Genomic DNA, 24,384 nt, shown 5'->3' on the forward strand with positions numbered 1-24,384 from the left:
TGACCAAGGAAAGGAACGAAAAGTTAAATAATGGAAAAGAAAGGTAGGGAATGAAAGTAAAAATATAAAATGTTGTTTGGGAGTTTAGTAAGGGGAATGGAAGTAAATTTGTTTTACCTTATTTGAGAGTTCTAATAAAGAGGAGGGCAGTGAAGTGAATATGTATAAAGTTACATAAATACCCTTATATATTGAATGAGAATATATCTTAGCCATTGATTTTAATGTCATAAGGGTATAATTATTTTATCACATTGTAAAATTTTACATTGGTTTCCGTTCCATCCTCTGTCCCCTAAATTGGAGGGGAGGAAAATGGAAGAAAATTTAACCTTCCATTCCATCCTCTAACCCCTCAAAAAAACTCCCAAACAAGGTGAAATTAAAATTTCACTTTAACTTCTATCCTTTAACCTCCATCCAAACAAGGTGTTAGTGAGCTCCTAAACACAACATTAAGTGGACGATTTAAGTATTGCTTAGGATATTAATAAATGGTTGTACGTTAGATGATGATAAAGTAACGACTATTTACTTCTGGGATTCCCTTGTGCACGCGTGCGCGCTCACGTGGATTCAAAGCTAAAGATATTAGGTGCAATAAACTTTGTTCGGTTTCTTCTTCATGGACCTTACTTGGAGTAGGATGGATCATGATCAAGGCGGGTATCAGAAAGATTTGGTCTTGGAATGTGGGTCTCTGTTCAAATTTTTCTTAGTTGTGTTGTTTTCAGGGTGTTCTACGGGCTGAGCTGGTATGGCCACTTGCCCATGTGTGCTGACGCATGGGCCGTGCTAGATCGTGACCCTCTTGAGCTAACACCGGCCCGTGTTCTCTATTCCTGGGCCTAAGGGGAGACCAGCTCGCCCCGTGCCATGATTTTTTTCGGTTTTCCTTCTTGAGTCTATCCATTTCTCTTTGTATTCTTTCTTAGCCAGGAAAGCTTAGCCTCCTTATATTCATCTCTTTACATCTAACTAGTCTTTTAAATAAATACACATCTCCACATGTGATGTGGTCGAGTGGATCCTCCATGACGATAATAGTTTTCCACTTGCAGAAAATGTATTTAAGGAGATACTATAAAAAAGGATGGTGTAGAATATCTCTCGCAATAGCGGACAGTGCATGATAGTTATGTGTCTCCGCTTTCCACCATGCTTACAGGTTAATAAAATTATTAAAAATCGCCTTAAGTCAAATAAGTATATCTATACTTTCCAAATACATATGATGTTGGTAATACTTGTATTCAAGGATGTCTTTTTTTTTTGCTTTTTTTGCCAGAAACAGAAAGGAGGAAGTTCTTGTTGAGGCACCTCCTCCATATACCTGGTTTAGGAGCAAACTCTCTAGTGTTAGTTTAATCTCATAGATTACATTATCACTTTCTTATTAATAATTAATGTTCTCACAAAAATTTGAAACCATTTGTTTCAAATTATAAAATTTTTATCCATGAAGCCATCACTGCAGCTAAGCAAAAGAGAAAAGACATATTTTCAAAATATTTTTAAAATTTAAGCTTCCTACATGGGATCCTTGAGATGCCCATTATCTCAATGTCTGACAAATAATTCAACAATATTGTTTAGATGATTAAGAACTAAATGAACAATAATGAAACATATGACAAATTGTATTCTGATTGAAACCTCATACTTTTCAAGAACATCACGAGAAACTTCATAAGGCTCCTATTCATAACCACACAAATGTGAGTACCTTTCAAATTTTCATAAGAAATAACAAATCTACAATTTTGCGGTAATGGATAAATTCTCAAAGCATGTGATAGGTAGAGTTCTATCTGGTCTTACTATCAATTAAAAGCAAATTTCTTCAAAAGCTGAAATCATCACAACAACCTTTAGAAGTTTGTTTTATAGGACCACTATCTCATACAAACAATAAAGTTTAATCTCATTCAAACATTCATTTGAAAACCTAATGCCATCTTGCATACAGATATTAATGATGTGATAGCATGAAAAGCTACCCTTGTGGAAGTGTTTCAATTTTCTTTCGAACTAGAAATCGAAAAAATGTTTTAGAAGGATTGTTTTAAAAAATAGCAAATTTTTGTTTCTATCCAATAATCATGACATGTGCATTATGTACAACTTGTCTGTTATAAGGATAGTCAAATCTTTTGAAAGATAATTCTTCTTTGTGGTTTTTGCTTTTAGACCCATTTGTTTACTCCCATTTATCTTTAAACCCAAGAACTATTATTTGTATCTTTAAACCCAATTCACCTTTTGTATTTATCTTTAAACCCAATCTTCAAAATACTATATTTTCACCACTTGTTTTTATATTTTAGAGATTGGGTTTAAAGATAAATACAAAATGTGAATTGGGCTTAAAGATAGAAATAATAGTACTTGGGTTTAAAGATAAATGGGAGTAAACAAATGGGTCTAAAAGCAAAAACTTGTCTGTTATAAGGATAGTCAAATCTTTTGAAAGATAATTCTTCTTTTTATCCTAGATTTTAACAGTCTAGTGAGCATTAACATATATAATGGTTGGGATTAAGTGATTCTCATCAGAAGTCAAAGCTGTTTTAGTTCGACGATAAAGAAAATACTAAGCATAAATGATTTTCTAAATAGCCACAAATGTACTATAGCTTTCATTATTGTTGTTCTACTAATACTTAGCATCAAAGTATTTCTAATATATTAAAAATATTTCCAGAGCAAATTGAAGCTCAAATTAAATAATTGATTTAGCTAAGTTTTCTTTGGCAAGGTTAGGTTTATACCTAAAATTAGGAAAACACTTGTTTCGATAACACTATAACTGGCTAACTTGTGTCTCCTCCCATTTGTTGAGAACCTAGTCGACTTTAGATTCTAAACAAAAACTTTAATTTTTAGGGTTTCGTAAGAAACCTTAGCTTTATAGCAAAATAATCAAGAACAAGCAACAATCAATAGAAACAAGAAGATTTTACGTGGTTCGACAATGTGCCTATGTCTAAGGGAGAGGAGATTTCTTTATTACTTGAAGAAGAAGATACATAAATAATTTCCTCTCAATACCACCTCAAGGGAATAATCTCTTCGACATCTTGTAAATCCTCTCGAGAATAATAACATTCTTCTTGTAAGTCCTTACAAGAGTAATCTCCTTTTCTTCTCCTTTTTCCTCAAGAATCTCATATTATTCTTCATTTTCCTCATCTTCTTGACCCTTTTTTTCTCATATTACAATGAACCCCTCAGTGATATTTATAAATTTATTTTTCTCCTTTTTTGAGTTCATGTAGGATTTCTTCCTTGACCCATTATAATTCCTACATGATTCCTTTCTTATAATATTTTTTTGAAATTATTCAAATCCTAGTACTCTTCTAATTAGAATTTAATTTCACTTGTAATTTTTCTTCATGTCAAAGTCAAATTTCTAATCTTAATCCAATTACGATTTGATTTCAAGTGTTTCAATGCAAGTCATATTCACAACCACTGGGCTGCTTTTGCTAACATGCTTGCTTATAACACTAGTGTTAGACATCAGAAGATGAGGCCAATAATATCTCTTATTGATATGTGAACAAGACTAGCACAAATTAAAAGTGTCATTAGCACTCACACAACGTAAACTTCACACTTTCACTTGCAAAGGAGAGCACTCTAGCTCATAAATACATACCTCACACTCATTCTCACTAGACGTTTGTGGACTACTTTGTTATGGGATGGATAAAAGTGAACATCTAAGACTCGTATTTATACTAGAAAGTGGTTGGCCAATAAAGTTTCTAGGAAATTAAAGAATCATGTAAAAAATGTCAGGAAGAGAATAATATAAATAAAGAGAGAATGTCAATGATGAGAAGCGAGGAAGACAAATCATGAGAGAGAAGAAACTTAGAGAGAATTCTAGAAGGACTCTCCATGAGGAGTGAGAGCATTATGGAATCTTCTTGAGAAACTCTCAAGTATTGACCTCTTAATACTCCCCCTCAACACCAACTCTTCTTGATCTTGCTATCGTCTTAAATTGCTCTTGAAATTTTGCTTCAACACAATGATTTCTTCCTCCATCGCCTTTCGCTGTGGAGCGCTTCTAGATACTTCATCAGATGAGGATGACTCTTTAATGTCTTCAACTCTAGCAAGAGCTCCATTGCCGTACTTATAATTAGGTCATCATTGCCTATTGGATCTTCAAAGTTTAATGTTTTGCCCTTCCTGTATTTCTTCGAACTAAATTAGCTAAAGCTCCTCTTTGGTGTCTCATGATCTGATCTTGTGCTCTACGTGCTTGTAGATGAATCATGTTGTGGTTCATCATTCTAAGACTCTTTTAGTTTAATCTCCAACTCGTTAGAATTCGACACCATCACCTCTTGTGAAGACAACCATGACGAGGCCTCATCAAACACCACAATCTGTGAGACATAACACCAACTAGTACTAGGATGTGAGACATAACACCACAGTCTGTGAGACATAACACTTCCACCTTTTCTTTTCATCAGTATAACATACAAAGATGTGAGAACAACCTTATTATCGAATTTAGTGTGCAAGCAATCATGTAGAAACACCGCACACACCTAAACACTCTAAAATGGCCTACTGTCCGTTTATGGTTCCACTGCTTCTGAACGGGTGAGATAGATCCCAAATTGGCTTGAGGTAGTCTATTCATTAAATGCACTGTAGTCTTCATGCATTCGGCCCAGAAGCAGCTTAGCATATGTTTAGCATGTAGCATGCTTTGACATACTCACCAATGTACTTATTCTTTTGCTATGCCAACTATTATGTTGTATGGAGCCCGAACAAGTCGATTGTCATTGAACTCCTATATCCCGATGATAGTCTGAGAATTCATCGGAAATGTACTCATTTGTGCGGACACACTTGATCTTCCTCTCAGCTTTGCTTTCGACTTTTGCTCTGAATTTCATAAACTTCTCTTAACGATTTTAATTTTTCTTTCATAAAGTCAGCCCATACAAATTTGAAGAAGTTGTAAATAAATGTTGTAATGTAGCGGAACTCACTGATGGATAATTGTTTTATTGGGTCGAAAACATTTGAGTGGACTGGCTCATACATTCTTGGAGAATTGACTTCTTGAGAGTTGGTGGTTGCTAATGCTTTCTTCTTTGACTTACCTACATTTGTAATGGCTACCATCCCCTAAAAAGTTGGGGAAAACTCCTTTCCTCTAAAGTTGATGTTGATCTCCTCTTCCTTGTTAGCATCATCTTCAAGCGTTGTCATAGTTTAGGATGCTTGAATATCCCACTCATCTTCACTCTCATTGTTATCTTGAATGAATATAGTGACATTTTCTTCGGACTGCTTATGCCAACAATCTTGTACATAATGGCCATTTTTCCGTAGTTTAGTCTATACGTCTTAGCCCTCGACTACTCATTTTTCCACTATAATGGCCATTTTTCCACTATACGTCTTGACATGCACTACTTCTTAGACCTCGACTACTCATTTTTCCACTATAACGAGCTCCCTAGTTTGGGAACTTTTACATTTTTTTCTATATCCTCTTATTAAAGAAGAGGGCTTTCTCATCATTTATTGAGACCTTACTTGTTTATCTACTACTTGATTTGCTATAATATTCTCTAATTCTGTTAGAGTTGGTTGTTGGGCCCAACCACAGATGACTGTGATGAGACCATTTTATTCAAGTCTTAGATTCAAGCTTGTTTGTGGAAGGAAGCAATACTAAACTAGTAGACATGGATGACCTGATCATCACCGGAGATAATAAAATGGATATTAGAGGCATTAAAGAAAATCAGGCAGTGTGTTTTGAAATGAAGGAGCTTGGATTCTACGTGAAACACAACAACATTGGGGAGAACCTCTATTTTGAAAATTAGTCATAAGGGAGGAAAATTGCCTCTCTAAAGCGGCTTGCAAGAATCTCTCTTGTTACTTTTAGGGGAATTCAAATTAGATTTACATATATGGGAATTCAAATTCAAGTCTCCAATGAGTGAGGGATTCAAGGTAATAAATCCATATACATAAAAACTAAAAACTAAAGCACAAGATTGTAGGCAAGGTTAGTGAGCCAACCCATCTGCTTGTTGTTGAGCTTGCTCAGTGACCACAACGTGTCAAGCGGGTTCCAAACCTGTAAAACATAGACCCCGCCTAGCACCGGCACAAGATCCATCTATGTATTATTGAGATATTTACTGCCAGAACATTATCAAGTGTCTATTACACTATCATTTATTTTGTTTTTTATCTTCTCAGCAGTAGTACTGAATTACTGACAGAATAGAGAGACAATAAGCATCTTTTTGGAACCATTGGTGACATCGAAACAAGGAGTGGGGATAAACACAAGTGTCACAAGTGTAAGGTCTCTCTCTGATGCTTGAAAGGTACGAGTGAGATGGATGAATGGATATTCAGATAGAATGCCAATTACTTTTAAGGATGTAGATGTTAGTACCTTAGACTAAACGACAGAGAGGGGTTAGCTGACAAATCTAGTGATACATATATCACACCTCTAGAAAGATACGATAATTCATTACTCCAATGATTTCACTGTAGAGGTACAAATAAACTATTACACTATGGAATCCACCAAAGACATATAGAGCAAGGACAAATGAACAAGGTATAATCAAATTCAACATCTTTAATTTTTATACTAGAAAAGTATTGATAGGCGGCTTGAAATAACCCTTCAAGCATAGAAGATTCATGAATCTAAAAGATGTTTAATGACATTGAGAAACTAAACGACACATTTGATTAATAAGATAACCTGCGACACTTAAAAGGCTTAATGCAGTCCATATTTCACCCTTAGTATTTCCCAGATAATATTCTACACAGCTCCAAATACTTTAAAACTAGTCTAGAATGAAACTAGATTCGTATATTTATTCAATCCTTTAAACAGAGAGTCAATTAGACTCCTTTAAAGAACGATATAACCAAAATGATCAAGGCACATAGTTTAGAAAACCTGAAATTTGATCCGCTTTGCTCACGCATCACTCTCAAAGGAATCCACCAAGGAGAAGAGAAAAATAGAGAAGAAGAAAACTCATAGTCTCGATACACCATATAAAGATATGCTAACAACTAGCAGCAAACTAAGCATTAATTGATCTTACAAGGCAGACAATACTAAAGAGTAGGATTTATTACTAGCTGACTGCATTATCTAATATGCACGGTCTCGATTTTGCAGAGTAATTATGATATCGAGATGTGACTCCAACCTCATCAATTACATATCATTAAAAAGCTAATTGGGTCTAGTTTCCAAAATTTCAAATCTCATATTATTTGGAGTCCTTTAGAGAAGCTACATGTAAAAAAAGCAAAGGGATTTGACTGGCTAGGTAAGCTCAGGTTTGATTCAATTGTTTAGGTTTGTTCCATATCATTCTCTCTTGGTTGAACAGAACACGTCCTCGAGTTCAACTCATATTCTTCTTCATATTATGAAGAAAGATCAACCACATTTAAGGTTTCCAATACACCGTAACTACTCAAATAATCCATCGAAGTTCACTCTTGCAACTGCTACTAGAGCATCTTAGATAACTAGTTGAGTCTAGTTTCACTCTTGAAATTTTGATCTCGAGACGTGACTCAGAATTCATCAGCCATGTCATTGAAAAGCTAATTGAGTCTAGTGTCTAGAATTTCAAAAATCAGACTATTTGGATTCTTCTAGAGGAAGTTACAGTTGAAACAAGATAGAGGGTTGGACTTGCTAGATAAGCCCAGGATCCAATTGTTTGGGTCTATTTCGTATCATTCTCCCTTGGTTGAACATAACTTGTTCTTGAGTTCGATTAGTATTCTTCTTCAGAAAGATCAGCCACATTGAAGATTTCTGATATACCATAGTCGCTTGGATAACATTCGGAAGTTCACTCTTGCAAGTACTCAAAGAAGTCTTGCTAGCATGGAGGCTTTGGGACGTGATGAATCTCGCCATGTCTTCGAGCATGATGATTCTAGTGCCAAAGGGTGTGAGATCAACATCTTCCACTATATTAACCGAGCATCAATTGATGAAGAGGCTCCTCCCCATCATCAATTGCGAGAACCCCATATTTGATGATGACTCATTATCCATCTTTGATGAAGATCGATCTGAATATATCATTCATGAAGATGAAGGCGAGACTCTTGTTATTAATCGAAGTTCGAATGTGTTTCTTTCTAAAGGAAGTTAGACCGTTGCATTTGCGGCTACGAATGGAGAGTATAATGAAGTTTTGCCAAAGTTGAATGTAACCTTCAAGAAATCAAGAATCATCTTTCGAAGAAGATTCCCATAGACTTTCCACCTATAATAGAGATACACAATTCTCTTTATCTGGTATCCAATGTCGTTCTTCCAAATAAGCATGTCTACTTTACGAATACAAAGGATGGTGGAGGAGCTACGACAATAAATCGATAAGCTTATGGGATGTGAGACATTCTCTAAGTTTAATTGATATGAACATGAGGGGCATACGAGGCATTTGCGGCTGCGAATGGAGAGTATAATGAAGTTTTGCCAAAGTTGAATGTAATATTCAAGAAATCAAGAATCATCTTTCGAAGAAGATTCCCATAGACTTTCCACCTATAATAGAGAGACACAATTCTCTTTATCTAGTATCCAATGTCGTTCTTCCAAATAAGCATGTCTACTTTACGAATACAAAGGATGGTGAGGAGCTACGACAAAAAATCGATAAGCTTATAGGATGTGAGACATTCGCCAAGTTTAATTGATATGAACATGTGGGGCATACGAGGCATATTCGCCAAATTTTGAAGTGCTTAGTCGAATTGGTTACAACGTATATAAGATCAAGCTTCCAAGAGATCATGGTGTCTTAGCAATCTTCAATACGATTGATCTTTCTCCATACTATGAAGAATAAGAAGATTTAAACTCGAGGATGACTTCTATTCAACCAAGAGGGAATAATACGAAGTATAACCAATAAATGGTTCAGACTGGAGCTCACCTAGCCAACTTGAGCTCTTTGCCTTGTTTTAAGCATAAATTTTTCTAGAAGACTATAAATAGCCCGATTCTTGAAATCATGAAAAGTAAACTTAATTAGTTTTCTAGTGATATATAATTTAATGACGTTTGAGTCGCGTCTCTTTAGGTCATAATTACTTTGTAAGATGAGAATAATGCAGAGTTGACAGAGCAATCAACTAGTAGTAGATCCTACTCATTAGTGTCTTCTAACTTGTAAAAGCAATTAATTGTTCAGTGTGTTGGTAACTGTTAGTTTTTCTCTTTATTTATTCCTTCATTTATTACAAAGCGGAGAACTAGTTCTATTTTGAATGATGAAGGAAATTATCTTTTGTTGAAGTGAGTTTTCTCCTTCGCTATTGTTCTCTTTTCCTTGAAAGACCTTACCCGTTGTTACACTTGTGTTCATTCCTTCTCTTTATTCCGACATCAACCGGGGAAGCTGAGCTTAAGTTTTCAAAATGATTGTGAAAATATGCGTGTTTTCTCATTTTCTTACAATGATGAATTCTTGAATCAAAATTGATTGAAAACTATGACTTCAAATTATTGTGCGAATGAGTAATCCACAATATGGTGAGAGGATGATAAGTGAGACTTAAACTAACAATAGAGCTTATGTATACTATGTATAAACATGCTTTTTCTAAGTAGAGAAGATGCGTAAAAAAAACCTCCTCACCCGGTTCTTGTATGATTGAACTTTCATGTATTTAGAAAGTAGAAAATTACTTGATGAGTGATTTTTGGGAATCAATTGTGTTGTAATTCTCCCTATAACGTAGTAGCATAGTGGAAAAGTGCCTTTTTTGCATGTGGAAAAGTACTATCACTGTGGACGATCCAACTGAACGCAACACATGTGGAGATATGTGTTTGCTTTAACGACTAGTTGGATGCGGAAGAACGAATATGAGGAGACTCAACTTGCCTTGAGAAGGAAGATGAAGAGAACCAACAAAAATTGAGCTATGTTACTATTTACAAGTTTTTCTAACCTCATATTTTAGAGTTTTTCTTTAATTTTTTTAGTTTTTTGTATTTACTTTGCCCTTATTTTTTTGAACCTATTTTTTTAAAACTAGTGGAACAATTATTTGCTGCCAGTGGATGTCGAACTTGCTGCTGGCCATACTATGAATCTTTTTTTTTGTAAATGTTTTTATTTTCCAATGTGTACAAATATACAATTTTATTTAATAAATATTATTTCATTTCTTATATTCGAAAGTGTTCTTTACATATAGTTTTAAAATGTTAAAAAGTATTTAGAACACAACCAACTAAACATTTTTAGAAAATTTAAAGCCAAAAATATTTTGAAAAACTTAGCTTGGGTAGGCCAGCATGTGCTATAGTGGCACGTGATAGGCCCATGGGCCAAGATGGGCTCCTCATAGACCCATGATTAGAGAACACGGGCCAGACCCGTGTTTGCTCGATCGATCTGGCATGTGTCGGCCTGAGCAAGCATGGACTGACATGTGCTGCCTGCTCAGCCTATAGAACTCCCCTACCCCTAGGTTGTCTAGACTCTGATTTTGGTCTTATCTGATTGGTTTGTATTTAGGTATTGGACTATCAAAAGAGTAAACTTTATACAAGTAGATATTAGCTAGTTGAAGGGGTTAAATAACTTGTACATAAGTTTTCCATAGTGGAATTACATTTCGTTAAGTGTTTGAGACGACCAACAGAATGAGGAACTTAGCTATCCAGAGAAAGAATTGTGTGCAAATCTAGTCCATGAGATGTGGTACATCCAAGTAGAGAAGAGATGGATTTAATGTCACAAGAGCTAAATGGTCCCTATATTGAAGAAATCTATCTCTCTTTTGTGCGGATGCATCACATCACATGCTCATAATGCATTAAATACTATCATATCCTGGCCACTCTCAACATTAAAAAACAAGCCGTGAAGACTATTTTCTCATTCATCATGGTCCATTTGATCAACTCACCTTTATAAGCTAGTCATATTAAGGGGTTTTAGGAAAAGATAAATTTTTATTAATAATGATAAGTGTAAAATACTAATTTGTCCATGTTCCTCATTGTTCTGATTGAACGGGGTACATAGATTAGCCTTAGTTCTTTTTATAGTTTGCCTCAAATACTTAAATCCTTATTGCTTTGTGAGTTCCTTTTTAGCTTGGTTTGTTTTGATCAATAGTCCTACTTACATTAGACTTTGCATAACCAATCATATTAGAGGTTTATTTCTACTTAGACTGTTGTTGGGTTTTAGGACATCTGGACTTCTATTTCTATTAGAACTCTTATTTCTTAGATAGCAAAGATATGGGAGAACAGTCTTTCAAGCCAATTAGAATTATCAATCTTCAGAGCACCAATCAAGAAGAGAGTTCTTTTGTGAAACCTATTTGATATTCTTCTCTTTTATTCCTTTAGTTGAGAGTTGTATTAGGCTTTTGGGGTGTTATTTGGGATTGAGAGATTGAGAGATTTTACTTTGTATTCCTCATAATTAGTAAAACTTTTCTCCTCCTTGACGTAGGCTACAAGCCGAATCACGTATATCTTTGTGTTCGTGTGTTCTTGTTATTTTTCGTGCTCTCGTGTGATTGATATTAGCTTATCCTAGGGAATTTATCATAATAATTCTCTTACTATTTTTACATCGCGATGACTATTGAAATGAGCAACAATATGAATCCTAAGAAAATATTTACTGCACCTCATTCATGAGACTTGGTGCATCCAGATAAGGAAGAGATGGACTATATCCTATGTCCTCTGCTTCTTGCTGGCTTCATGAAAGAACACTGTTTTGTCTCTCTTCAGTTCAAGCGAGCAACTCATTCATGACACATGGTGCATCCGGATCGGGAAGTGATAGACTTTATACCCGCTCTGTGTTGCTTGGTAGTTTTATGAAAGAACAATTTTCTATTCCTCTCCTGTTTTAAGACACTTTGGACCTTAGTATTACCTTTCTAAGGGATATTTAAGGGAGACTATTTTTAGAGGGTATAAGATGAACTTTTGATATCTTCTTTAGGTGTTGAATGTGGCGGTTTGTAGGAATACTCGCTCAAATGCAAAGTCAGTGAAACTATATGGCAGTTAAAGTGTTATTTAGCCTTTCCCTTTTAAAGAATTTGTCAACCTTGCAACTTTAAAATTACCATTTTCTGTCCTCATTAACTGATAAATGTTATCTCCCAAAAACATGTAGATAGAGCCTTATGTCTATATCTTCTGAGGGAGTTTATCCATGGCAAAGATAGAAAAACATATGACTTCATGCCTAGTCTTTGATGTAAACCTGTAGACGTTAAAAATTACCTATAGGTTCCTGCACGTAGCTCGAGACAAAGCGAGGATGATAAACGTCATCATCTAAGTCGAACGAGATTATCCAAGGCTAAAAAAAAGAAGCGAATGAATGTACGTGAAATGTCGAAACGTGTGAAACGACGGAACAAATACAATCAGGAGGGTTCGAGGTGGCTTGCACACGTGCGGGTCACTTCAAGGTGACCTGCACGAAAATGTGTTATTTTCAATGTGACTCGCATTGAATATGGAAAATCTCAAAAAATAAAAGTTGTAGATCTCTTCTTCAGTTTTACAACGCATCTTGAATCACCTCATTCCGATGTCGGACAAGAGAGATAAATGAAAGTTACCGTCCGAGTCACTAAAGACTAACCCGCACACATACGGGTCACCCTGAGGTGACGCGCACAAAGAAGAGACCTTTCGACCATGCTACGATTTGAATCTGAGGAAACTCAAAAGATAAAAGTTGTAGGTATCTTTTTTAGCTTTCCAATGCATATTGAATCATCTCATTACGATGTTGGATGAGAGAGATAAAGCCAAATTACCGTGCGGGTCACCAAAGACTGATCCGCACACATGCGGGTCACCCTGAGATGACACACACAAAGAAGTAAACTTTCGACCATGCTACGATTTGAATCTGAGAAAACTCAAAAGATAAAAGTTATAGGTATATTCTCCAGCTTTCCAATGCATCTTGAATCATCTCATTACGATGTCGTATAAGAGAGATAAAGTCAAATTACCTTACGGGTCACCAAAGACTTACCCGCATACATGCGGGTCACCCTGAGGGTGTGGGGTGACCCGCACAAAGAAGTGCTTTAGACCATGATGCGATTTAAAAAGATCAAAAGATAAAAGTTGCAGGTCTCTTCGTTAGCTTTTCAACATATCTTTAATCACCTCATTCTGAGGTCGAACATGAGAATTAAAGCTAAAATACTTTACGGGTCACACTGAGGTGACCGTGACCCGCACCCCTCCGGGTCAGTAGGGGCTGACCCTTGCCCAGAAATGTCCGTAACGTCCAAAATGCGTTTTTAGGCTGTTTCAATCGGTTTTTTCTGTTCCAAAGGTTCCAAACTGACTTGATATCATATCTAAACGTGGGTAGGTGGTTATTGACTGAAGATATGGCCAAATCTCTCATTCGTATCCAAATACCCCGCATCCGGAACCCTATAAATACAAGCCTAGGATCTCCTTTCAAAAGGGGCGAATTATTATCAGGATAAGGAGGTGCTGCCGAACTTCAGAGCCAAGAGCCACGAATTTTAGAGAGGTGGAAGAGATCTTGACGAGTTCTTCGGCATAAAGGAGAGTTCGAGAGATCTGAAGTCTCGTACCCCCATTCCTTGAGATTAGTCTTGGTCTTAATCTTGAGAAGAGTATTGATTTCGTTTGGTCGAGATCAATACTTCAGCGATTGCTTTTTTTGTGAAGTGAGAGCTCTGATCAATAATTTTGTCAACCGAATCTGATCCGTAGGCGGTCTACGGATGAACCCCGGTACAGACAAAGATCCCACGCAAGCAACATGAGATAAACTACTGTTGTGTGTTGTTTAAAGGAATTGTAATCTTTATATTTACATTGTGTAAGAATATCTTATAAAAATATCAACTTTTTATTTATTTGAGTCTATTGTAACGACTGAAGTTGTAATAGATTCAAGACAATGAAAATAGCAATTTCTGAACCAAACAAAACCTAAGGTGATACAAATTAGATATAGCTCTTCCTCCAATTACTACTAATTCATCTTAGAATGCTCTCTGTCAGAACTTGTTTTGGCCCAACTCTCTAAACTATACAAAAGAACTTGAGGAGCAAATGATAATATAGTCTTAAACATTTTACCAAGAACTCCTGAATTCGGCTTGTTGGTACTATTCTCGATTGAATCTCAATAAAAAAAAATTTCATATGCATCACATGTTTGACTAGCCAGTTAGCTATACAAAAGAATTTAAGGAACAAAATTCAGCACAATATGATGTTAGTCTCAATCATTTTACCAAAAGCTTCTTAATTTAGTTTGCTCGCAACATTCTCGATTCAATGTCTATTTAAAAATAATACGAACCTACAACATGTTTTAGCCTGTTTGCTAGACAAAGAAATTAACCAACATAATTCAGTAAAATATGAGAATATAGTCTCCATCATTTAATCAGGAACTTATTAATGTAGTTTTGTAACATTCTCAGAGAAGAGTGTCATATGAAAATAATCGAACCACACAATGTTTGACTAGCCAGTTTTTATGAGTTCCCCCAACGACAGGTGAGGTGTGATGCTAGCAGAAATTAATTATAAGCTAATCTCGTCATCTCATCCAAAATCCCTCAATTTGTTACATTTGCACATGATTTGCCTTGAAGTTGCACCCCAGCGCCCCACCCCCCCGACCTCTTTTAAGGGAACAAACTTGCTGCGCTGAACTTCATCTTCTTTATCAAATCCTTGACTAAATAGGATATCTTAGCTATCAAATCCTTGACTAAATAAGGTATATCTTAGCTATTCAAGTTTTAACCGGACCATCTGTATTGTTATCTTTAAGTTCTTTAGGTAATCAGAATCTTGTATAGTTTTGCTTGACCTGCTAAAATTGGCTACAGAACTTGTTTTTCTTTTCCCCTTGTGCTCTGCATATGATGGGAAAGCATGACATAGTTTACTTTGCATGGGCAACTTTACATGAGACTAGATTGATGAATGACTGGAATAGATGTGTCATGTCATATGGGAAGGATGTAATGGAATTTGCATGACTCATCTAATTAAATTTGATCTACTATTTTTTCAGATTGACCGATAGTATCTGATCTAACCTTGCATTCCCATGACCTTGTTTGTTAAAAAAAAATAATTCTGTGTGCAATACTTCAGCATGTGACCCATTTACCTTGCTCACTTTATTCCTTTGCTTTGAACTACTTTACTTTCTTAATTTGGGCTGAAAGCAGAAATATTTTATTCAATGCAGATAAAGCTAGCATCAGTGAAATTGGCAATGAAATACATGAAGAGAGTCTCCTCCGAGCTCGAGTCTGTGGCAGGTGGACCAGAAGAAGAGGAGCTCATGCTTCAGGGAGTAAGATTTGCCTTCAGAGTACATCAGGTTACTCTATTGCCATTGAAATTCAATGAAAACTTTCTTCAAATCACAAATTTCTAACAGGCCGTACGATTTCGATTAAATCAGTTCGCAGGTGGTTTCGATGTTGAAACGATGCGAGCTTTTCAGGAGCTCAGGGACAAGGTTTGCGCCCTTCAGAGCCACAAACAGACCCACAACGAGCAGCAGCAGCAGCAGCAAAAGCTCTTCAGCAGGTCTATGTCCTTGTCTTGCTAGACTCAGCAAGATATACAAGCATTACCACAATGTTCTTTCATTCAATTTTTTATTTGCTGTTGTAAAATTGATCAAATTGTGCTGATTATAAAAGCCATTTGATCCATTTGTTATTACATTATATTCAAATTATATATATAAAAAAAACAACCTGTTTCTACAAAACAGAGGAAATCAAGCTAACTACTAAAATTTAGTACACATCTGTTCAAACAAGACAAATGCAATGCAAACAGAATTAGCTGGTCTCCTCCGGCAATCTCTGCTCCCCCTTTTGTTTTGAGTGTGCTTTGTGTCATTTTGTTTCGGAGTATCAAGACGTTGCTCAAGCAGTAAGTTTGTTTTCTTGTCGAGAATGGATGCAGGATTTGCCTAGCCTGAAATGTGACTAGGAATTTATCTATTAACGCTCTCTGTGTCTGGGGCTCCGCATCCCCTTAGGAAGAATGCAGTTAGCAGGAATAACCTATTTGATGTATAAATGGCCGTGGAAAGGCGAAATAACCTATTTGATGTATGGGATCTATTGAAGCTCAAGTTAGGAAATTATAAGCTTGGCGAGCATATACGGTCATTGTGATACCCTATTTATTTATTTCACATCCGGACCTAGTGAAGTATAGATGAGTAAACATGGGTCATGAAAAACAAATGTAAAGAATGGCTAGCTGGTGGGAGTGGTTTGAACCAAAATAACATGTTCAACTCAGTGGCCCGAGCTTAGGTTGCACAAAGGAGCTCACAGACTCCTACAAATAGCTCCTCTCTACCTGTAAGATTGCAGAGCAATAACTTGAATTTTAGGGCTATTTAGAAAGCGAGCCGCTTGCTTATGCATAGTCTGCTTGATCTTGCAGTTAACAACCCTCTACTGTTATTTCTCCAGGAACTTCAAAATTACAACTATGAAATTCTGACCACAAAAGTAACTATCCAAAGAATGAAACAGGTTATAGAATCTTGAAAAGTCATTTAACCACAGAAGGACTTTTATCCTCTAAGGCATCAACAGGGATTTTGAATGCACGAATCTTTTACTATTTACACCTTTACTTCCAATAAGACAATTAATCTATGCTGTAAACAGTACCTTCAAACAAAACTATGATCTCTTTTCTTTCTTCTTGTGTCTCGACAATGCTGCTTATCCTACGTATCTCAAAGGAGAGCTGCATATAACAATTCGTTCCATGTATCAGGAACCCCAGCAACACACCAATGGCTACAGTCATTACCCGAGTGTGTGCTGCTGTATTGAGATGGGTGAGCATCCTTTCTTAGCTGAGAGAGCAATGTTATATCAAGAAGATACACTGGCTTCGACATTTTACTCAACACCTCCTTTACTATTGATTCTGCAGGAAGGGAACCTCCTGGATACGTCGATCCGCTTAGTGGCCGTGTCTGTCCGTTACAGTTCATCGCGTTCATCTCACCCCAGTCTCCTCCTCTGATTTCATTAAGCATCGGAATAAGAACATATATAAATAAAATCGACATTTGTCTGATTTCATAAATATTATTCTTTTGTTTAAAGGCAACATTTATCAGAGGATAGAGAGGAAATTTCCAATAATAGTCAAGTTGGACATTGTACTCAAATCATAATGTTCTTATCGACCTATACCATAATTTTCATATAGTTTCGGCCCTGTAATCTACTAACTAAAGTTGCTTAGTCATAATTTGAGCTTTGAAACCACATGCCGGGGATTTAATCGGATCTCTTTAGTAGTTTACGGAGTCCGGAGAGTACCCCAAACATTTAAACAATTTAGTCTATTGTTCTTTTTATTTCCCTTTTTCCAATTTATTTAGGGCTACGCTCAATCGTGTATTCTCAACACGTTAAGAATCGTGCAGCTTGCTACCTTTCTTATGTACGATAACTTACAAGTAATGTGTCGGAGAAATCCCTTGGAAGAAGACCTTAGTCGTTCTCGTATCAACATTGGAGTCCACCCAGTTGGCCCATGTACCCAACCCCTTCTCGAATGCCTGTAATCGATCCATGTCTTTTGATATATGATTCCCATACTGAACATAGTCCCACCTGAAAAGAAAAGGGGGAGAGGGGGGGAAAACAAGAACCAATTATGTAATAAGTAGAGATTAATGCGACCAGCTGAATATAGTTTCTTGTGTTTGCAGATATCACACGGTTGCATGCTTCCAGTGTGAGTCCACCAGTGCCATGAGTTAAAGATGAGCATATCAGCCCCGAGCCACGCACGCCCGCTTTGTATCGAGTCCAGTTTCAGCACACGCCCGATCTTTTCACGAACAATGTCTACTAGATATGTTGAGTGATAGTACATGATTGACACCCCAAAGTCCTGCAACAATGTTCAGTGCAGATTGTCAGATTTCAAAGCCAAAACTTTTGCCTTCTTTTATTGATCTTGGGTTAAGTGCAGGTTCACCCTCCGCAAATTTTTTTTCCTAGAATTCACACCCCTGAATCTCATATACATTATTCCTCTACCTCAATTCAGAGGATAGCCTAGCATCTTTTTTCAGTTAAACCGAGGGAAAAAGTAATTTACCCACGTGTCATTTCAACAACTTGGAAAGCAGTATGGTTAACACTAAAGGTTAAGCTATTGAATGGATTATTGAGATTCATATAAAAAATATGAATATATTTTAAACTTGAAGCTTGATATGCTCTGATCCAATGCCAAAAATCAATCTAAAAGCATAAGCTATTGAACTGTGGACTATAACAATGTATATCAACTATCAAGCCAACATTAGTTTTCATACTCAAGCTCACATGCGGAAACAACATACCTTTGGACGCTAGTTCAAGCATAGTGACTTTTTTCATTACAGAAAAGAAAATTTGTATAAAGTCATTCTATATATCATAATAAAAATCTATTGAGAGCTTGAATCTCGTGACTGGTGGTTTGTCACGTGAACTCTGTTGTTTTCTTTCGTTCTTCACAAGATGGATCTTCGTATATCACATGTCAACCGTCTTCATATAAAAATTTCTAACTTAGATCTTTAATGGTGAGATGCAAAAATGTTTTTTTTGGTGCTCCACTTCATTAATGTGCTCATTTCATTGAGCTTTCAGCATCTGTTAGAAGTTCTAAATGCTTGTGAATATTTGTGGAGACAAAGAGTAAACAGGGGAAAGGAGAAAGTAAAGACAGACCTTTGTGTGCAAGGGGCGCTTCAAGCAAAAGCCTACATATGCCTTTTTAGGCTTGGAAGTAGGTCATGAAGCTAGTTTGATGGGTTAGCTACTTTAGGAAAAAAATATTAATAATGATTCATGATTGTGGTTATGATACAAGTGGAATTAAAGTTTCTGATTGATGAAATCTTGTGTTGGGGACAAAATTATAGTACCCAAACCATCAGTCCTACTCTGGAGGTTTGGTGTACTGGAAATGATTTTAACATGGTATCTGAACAATCCACATCCGTATCTCAAGTTACATATTTAAAACCGGATTTATATATTAATATATATTGTTGCACAAAAAGAGCAACTCACCTATATAGTCATGTTAGAGTATAAAATTATAGCTATCAACTCTCGTCATAACTATAGAGGTTCGGTGCTGTGGAAGTGATTTTTTACATCTTGATATTCATGTTAGATCGTCATGAACGGGAAAAGAAAAACATGATAACGTCTTTTATTTTTATAGTCTTCATGCTGACTTGCGTTAAACTGGACGATTTTATTTTTTAACTATAAACAATTTAGAGAGGTCTTGTTAAACTCTTATTCATCGAATTTTAGGACTTACATTTAGTCATTTTCTTAAAATTAAAATTACTGATAACCAGTCCCCAGTCTGTGGATATATAAGAAGGTGTGGTCTAATCACAATCTACTATTTGAGTGTTGAGCGAAGACACCAGCTCTTTTTTTTTTATTTAAAGTTTTTATTTATCTCCTATCAACCTATAGATGCCCAGCAATGTTGACTACTGCTATAGGAATGATGAAAACAGGACATGTGTATGATATTGCCGTTAATATACTCAATAGGACTTGTCCTTACTTCGCTGATGCTAAAGTGAAGATAGATTCAATAAAGAAACACTAGAGGCACACCCTTGGACACAATCCCAACCACACCCCCTCACCTGCTACAGTGCAGGGGGGCCCCACATGGAATTTTAAAAAAAATCCCATGTGAGGCCCCCCTGCACTGTAGCAGGTGAGGGGGTGTGGTTGGGATTGTGTCCAAGGGTGTGCCTCTAGTGCCACTCGATTCAATAATGGTTGATACACTAAAAGTTGTACAAAAAATAAGCATCTCTATTGGACCATGTATGTAAAGGCATTTAGTTTTCAAATCAAATTAGCATGCATGAGTGCATCTTATCAGTATTGGTAACACATTAGGCTTAATCAATCTCTTAAGTCTTCATTATGAACTGAAACTTGAGTCATCCAACTTTTAGATGTGTACATAGTGAAATCGAAACATGATTAATGTTTAATGATGTACCATTTTAATTTTCTTCATTACTTTAGGTTTAGATTATAATTGTACAATCCAAATTAATTATTTAAAAGATATGTGATCTTTGTCGTTGAATTGCTAGGACACTAGATTATTTTTCTTTAGAGAAAAAAGCAAAAGTCTTGGTTTCTGCACCAAGAATCCCACCAGGTTGGATATCTTCATGCGTAATGACAAAAGGTAAGATAAATCCATTTCTCAATCGTTGAATGATTAGTCAATATAATGAAGTAGGTACTTCAAATTATTATAAAAAAAGGAGTCAGAAAAGGACCAGGCCAAGGAAAAAGATGAACATTGCATTTCTGCCTACAATTATGTTCACATAAAAAATAAATGACTGTAAACATGCACATGTGATGTGAACATCAACAAAACCATCAAGTTAATAAACATGAAACAAAAATTTTTACATGCTTCAAAATAAGTGAGAATGCAAAAGAAATTAAGAAGAGAACCGGACCTCAAATCTGACCGTAGAGAGTGACTGTTTTCTGTATATAGAAGTCTTAGCATAAGGCACGGCTGCATGAAGCATGCAATTGAGGGACTCCCATTGATTCAGACTTATCGAATCTCCGACGAACATTATCTTCTTTCCTCTCCATTTCCACAAGAAATCCTTGCCATTAAATCTGTCGGAGTATATAATCATAATCTCAATCATCACTGGAATTTCAAAGTTTTGACATAGTAGGAGGAACTTTTGATATCACAGTAAACTAGAGTAAAATACCACAATCACACATTTAAAGAGGAGTTTAAAATGGGTTAATTGTGGATAGAACCTCTATAATTGTATTGTTGTAGATAGACACCCTAAGTTAAATTTCTTGGTATTTTTATCCTCAGGAAAAAGAGAAATCTCTTCTTCGACAAATGGACATCTTGAGGATAAAAGAATCAATAAAGTTCACTAGGGGCTTTATCTGCAACAATTAATAGAACTATAGGGGTCTATCTGCAATTGAGCTGATAGAAGATGTATTGTTTGTAAAGTAAATGCTCAGCCTATGTTAGACTGTAAGATTAATATAACCTTAAATCTCGTCATTACTCTAGAATTTTGATGCGGTGGAAGAAACTTCAAAGCTATCAACAAAACCAAATCTATAGAAACGAACCTTGGGAGATTGCATGCACTTGGCTGCCACCTGTACTTGAGGTACATGTTATCGGGGCGACCGTACTTTTTACAGTTGAACTCAGGGTCGATGAACGGACAGGTGGACGAATCATAGAGCGGGTAGGCTGGATCATATACCCACCTCCCCTGAAACAAGTTGCAGGATGAGCTCTCTGCTAGCCTGCCGTTAAAGTAGAAGAAGACGACGACGAGAAGAGCTAAGAAGTTCGAGGTGAAGAAGCCGGGACTTGGTTGAGTTTTTTTCATGGCAAATAACTTTGAGAGGGAAGGAGAGTTTGGAGAGGGAAGATTAAGAAGAGAAGGCAGGCAATGGGAGAGAAATATTGATAGCTGTGGTGGGTTTATGTAGACTAAGTTTTCACGTGAGTATTGACCTTTAGATATCTAGGATATGAACAAAACAAAATTATACTGACAGTAAAGTAGATAAAGAAAGAAGTACGTACTAAGGTGTGAGGTGCGTACAATTCTATAGGCATTTTCTGTTTGGATTTGGGCAAAAGAATATGTATTCAAGTTTAGCATTTATCTACACAACATCCTTAATGTCCGCTTTTGATGTTCCTTTAGAGTTTGGGATTCGTATAATGCATCACACCAAAGACCTCTGTGCTTGTTCTCCCCTTTTGGAAAAGTTCTTTTTGCTACCTTTCCCTGCACCTAGCTGCTTTCTCATCCATATATACATAAATGGCTAAGATCAAAAGATGACTGTCCACTACTATTCACAGATATGATAGGATCTGAATCCAATAGCAATGGTTTGTCCCAGAAAATAAACGATCTGTACGTGCTCTTACTAATTTGCTCACTTCTCTTATCCTGCAACTCTAATAATAATTTGATCGATTTAATCGGATTTTAAATATGAATTAACTCATTTCTGTCTGTTTAAATTTTATGTTTTAACATTTAGAGGGTAGTTAAAGGTACACTTGTTCTTTTTCGAGCATTTTGTAACCATCTAGCTATTTAGTTTGACGTATGTTAACAATGTTAGCTCCATTAATTGTCCCCCTCCTTGAGTATTATATATGGTAAAGATTACCATGACATCGGAGCGGACCATCTCTTCACACTCACATGTAGTGTTTCGTAGCCCATGGGCCTTGCATATGCTAATAATCATGGTCAGGCATTTCTAAATGAAATATTGGGTTTTTTTCCTCTTTATAATTAGAAATACAGAAGTCAGACGACCCTAGGTATCAGACAGTAAGGCTGATGACTGTCTCAAAGCTTTTATTCCAGGGAAAGGAAGGAAGACGCGACGAATTATTCCATTAATTATATTCCACAAAATCCCCAACGAAAAATACACATTAATTATTCCTTCTTAAGTAGAAGTTGAAGTTAAACGCCACCTTTTTTCAATTCTTAAGGTCACTCCGACTATTTGATTAGAACTCTAAAGTTATGGTGAGAATTAAAGATTATATTATTCTATTCTAACATGCTTCCGTAGGTTGAGCGCCCTTTTATAGGCCGAAACTTGGACTCATACAGTGGGTGTATGGTGGGATTTGAACCTAGACTATTATGGTACCATCTTAAAGTTCTTCTAATTATTACACCATAACTTTGAACTGTAAAGTTATGATGAAAATTAAGGGTTATATATCTTTATATACTAACATAAATTAATAAAAACGGTAATAAAATATAAGATAAAAGTTCGGTGGACAACAAATAGATACGTGCTAATGCACATGTATGATGTACGTGATGACATGGAGTACTAGGAGCGGCTAGATATCAGAATGGCTTAAACTTTGAGGATTGGATGAAAGGGTTCCCTAATCATATGATGAGAACTTGAAGTTATCATCATTTGTTTCACCTAATTGGCTTTAGTCTCTTGAGAATCATTGTATACCAATTAAAAATATTGGTTAAGTATCATGTGCCTTTGTTTCTCTCACGGGTTATATTATCGATTTGTTTGAACAATCTCCCATGTAGTCAGGTGATAACTTTGAAGATTAGTAGTATGGGTTTGAGTTTACATTCATGTGACGTAAATTTGTACTGTTAATTGGACTCTAATGACTAATGACATATTGATGGTTGAACATAAAATGATGCAGATAGTATAGCATACATATTATACATTATCACGTCAAACTGATCTGATAACTATTGTTCTTAATGTCTTTTTAGGTGTTGGGTAGTTGAATCCCAAACTGATATTCATGTCTTTTTTCTTCTATTTATTATACATCTGCCCCTGAATTTAGCGACTCATTAGCCTGAACAAATGTTGTTAGGTTACAATTAGGTGCAACACTTGAAAAATCAATCATGTAAGAGGATTTTGGGGAGTATTAAATTTATGAAAAACCAATAGTGGGTTAGTTAATACCAGAACCAGTCTATGTCAAATGGAAGAAAACCACAACTACGATTGCAAAATTAGTTAGAATACTATTGCAAATGAATGAGACCCCCTGCCTAATTCCTCTGTCTGAGTCCGTAAGATCCTAAAGGCTTTAAATAAGTTTGCATACAAATGTCCAAGGCATAGCGATCTCATGGAGGGTTCCACTGTAATTAGTGGTTGCTGGATTTTTCGATAACAAGAGAGAAAGTAGAAGTCGATAAATACCTCATCGCAACTTCCAGTTATTGACCGCAGATTTTCTGAGAACATGATTAACCTGTCAACGTTCAGTTGGATACGACATGATTTGAAATGGAATTTTCTTCCATGAAACAAAAGTCATAAAGTGATCCTTGATTTAGAAGGAAAGCATTTGTGACCTCTTACCATTTATCTTTATGTAAAATATGTTCGTTCTTTTTTGCAGCAACACAGAATCTACTGTCGACTAATACAGTAAAATTTGATGCCATGATTCATTCAGAAATTTGCAGTTATTTACTGTACAGTTAGGCTGAATATCCCATCTCATATAATAGAGATGGTGGCTGTTCTGATTGGTAAATAAAGTCAGGTGATTGGCTTTGACATATCCAAAAAAGTGTGAATTAAGCTATACATAAATGATTAACAACAAAACTATCCCTTCGTCGTGCTTCA

The 24,384-nt window shown here is 36.0% G+C and overlaps 1 protein-coding gene and 1 pseudogene across 1 annotated transcript; one reads left to right on the forward strand and one right to left on the reverse strand.

Annotated features, from left to right (window-relative positions):
• Positions 1 to 16,109, forward strand: part of LOC109838488 — an 18,332-nt pseudogene extending 2,223 nt beyond the window's left edge.
• LOC109828826 (protein trichome birefringence-like 37) lies at positions 16,632 to 21,674 on the reverse strand. Its single transcript, XM_020395781.1, has 5 exons — positions 21,322 to 21,674; positions 20,661 to 20,832; positions 17,862 to 18,037; positions 17,596 to 17,754; positions 16,632 to 17,151 (listed from the first exon to the last, which is right to left on the reverse strand). Exons 1-5 carry the CDS (start codon positions 21,588 to 21,590, stop codon positions 16,860 to 16,862), a joined length of 1,068 nt encoding a protein of 355 aa, XP_020251370.1. The 5' UTR covers positions 21,591 to 21,674; the 3' UTR covers positions 16,632 to 16,859.

Source organism: Asparagus officinalis, chromosome 1 (genome assembly GCF_001876935.1).
Source record: "Asparagus officinalis chromosome 1, Aspof.V1, whole genome shotgun sequence".
Lineage (NCBI taxonomy): Eukaryota > Viridiplantae > Streptophyta > Magnoliopsida > Asparagales > Asparagaceae > Asparagus > Asparagus officinalis.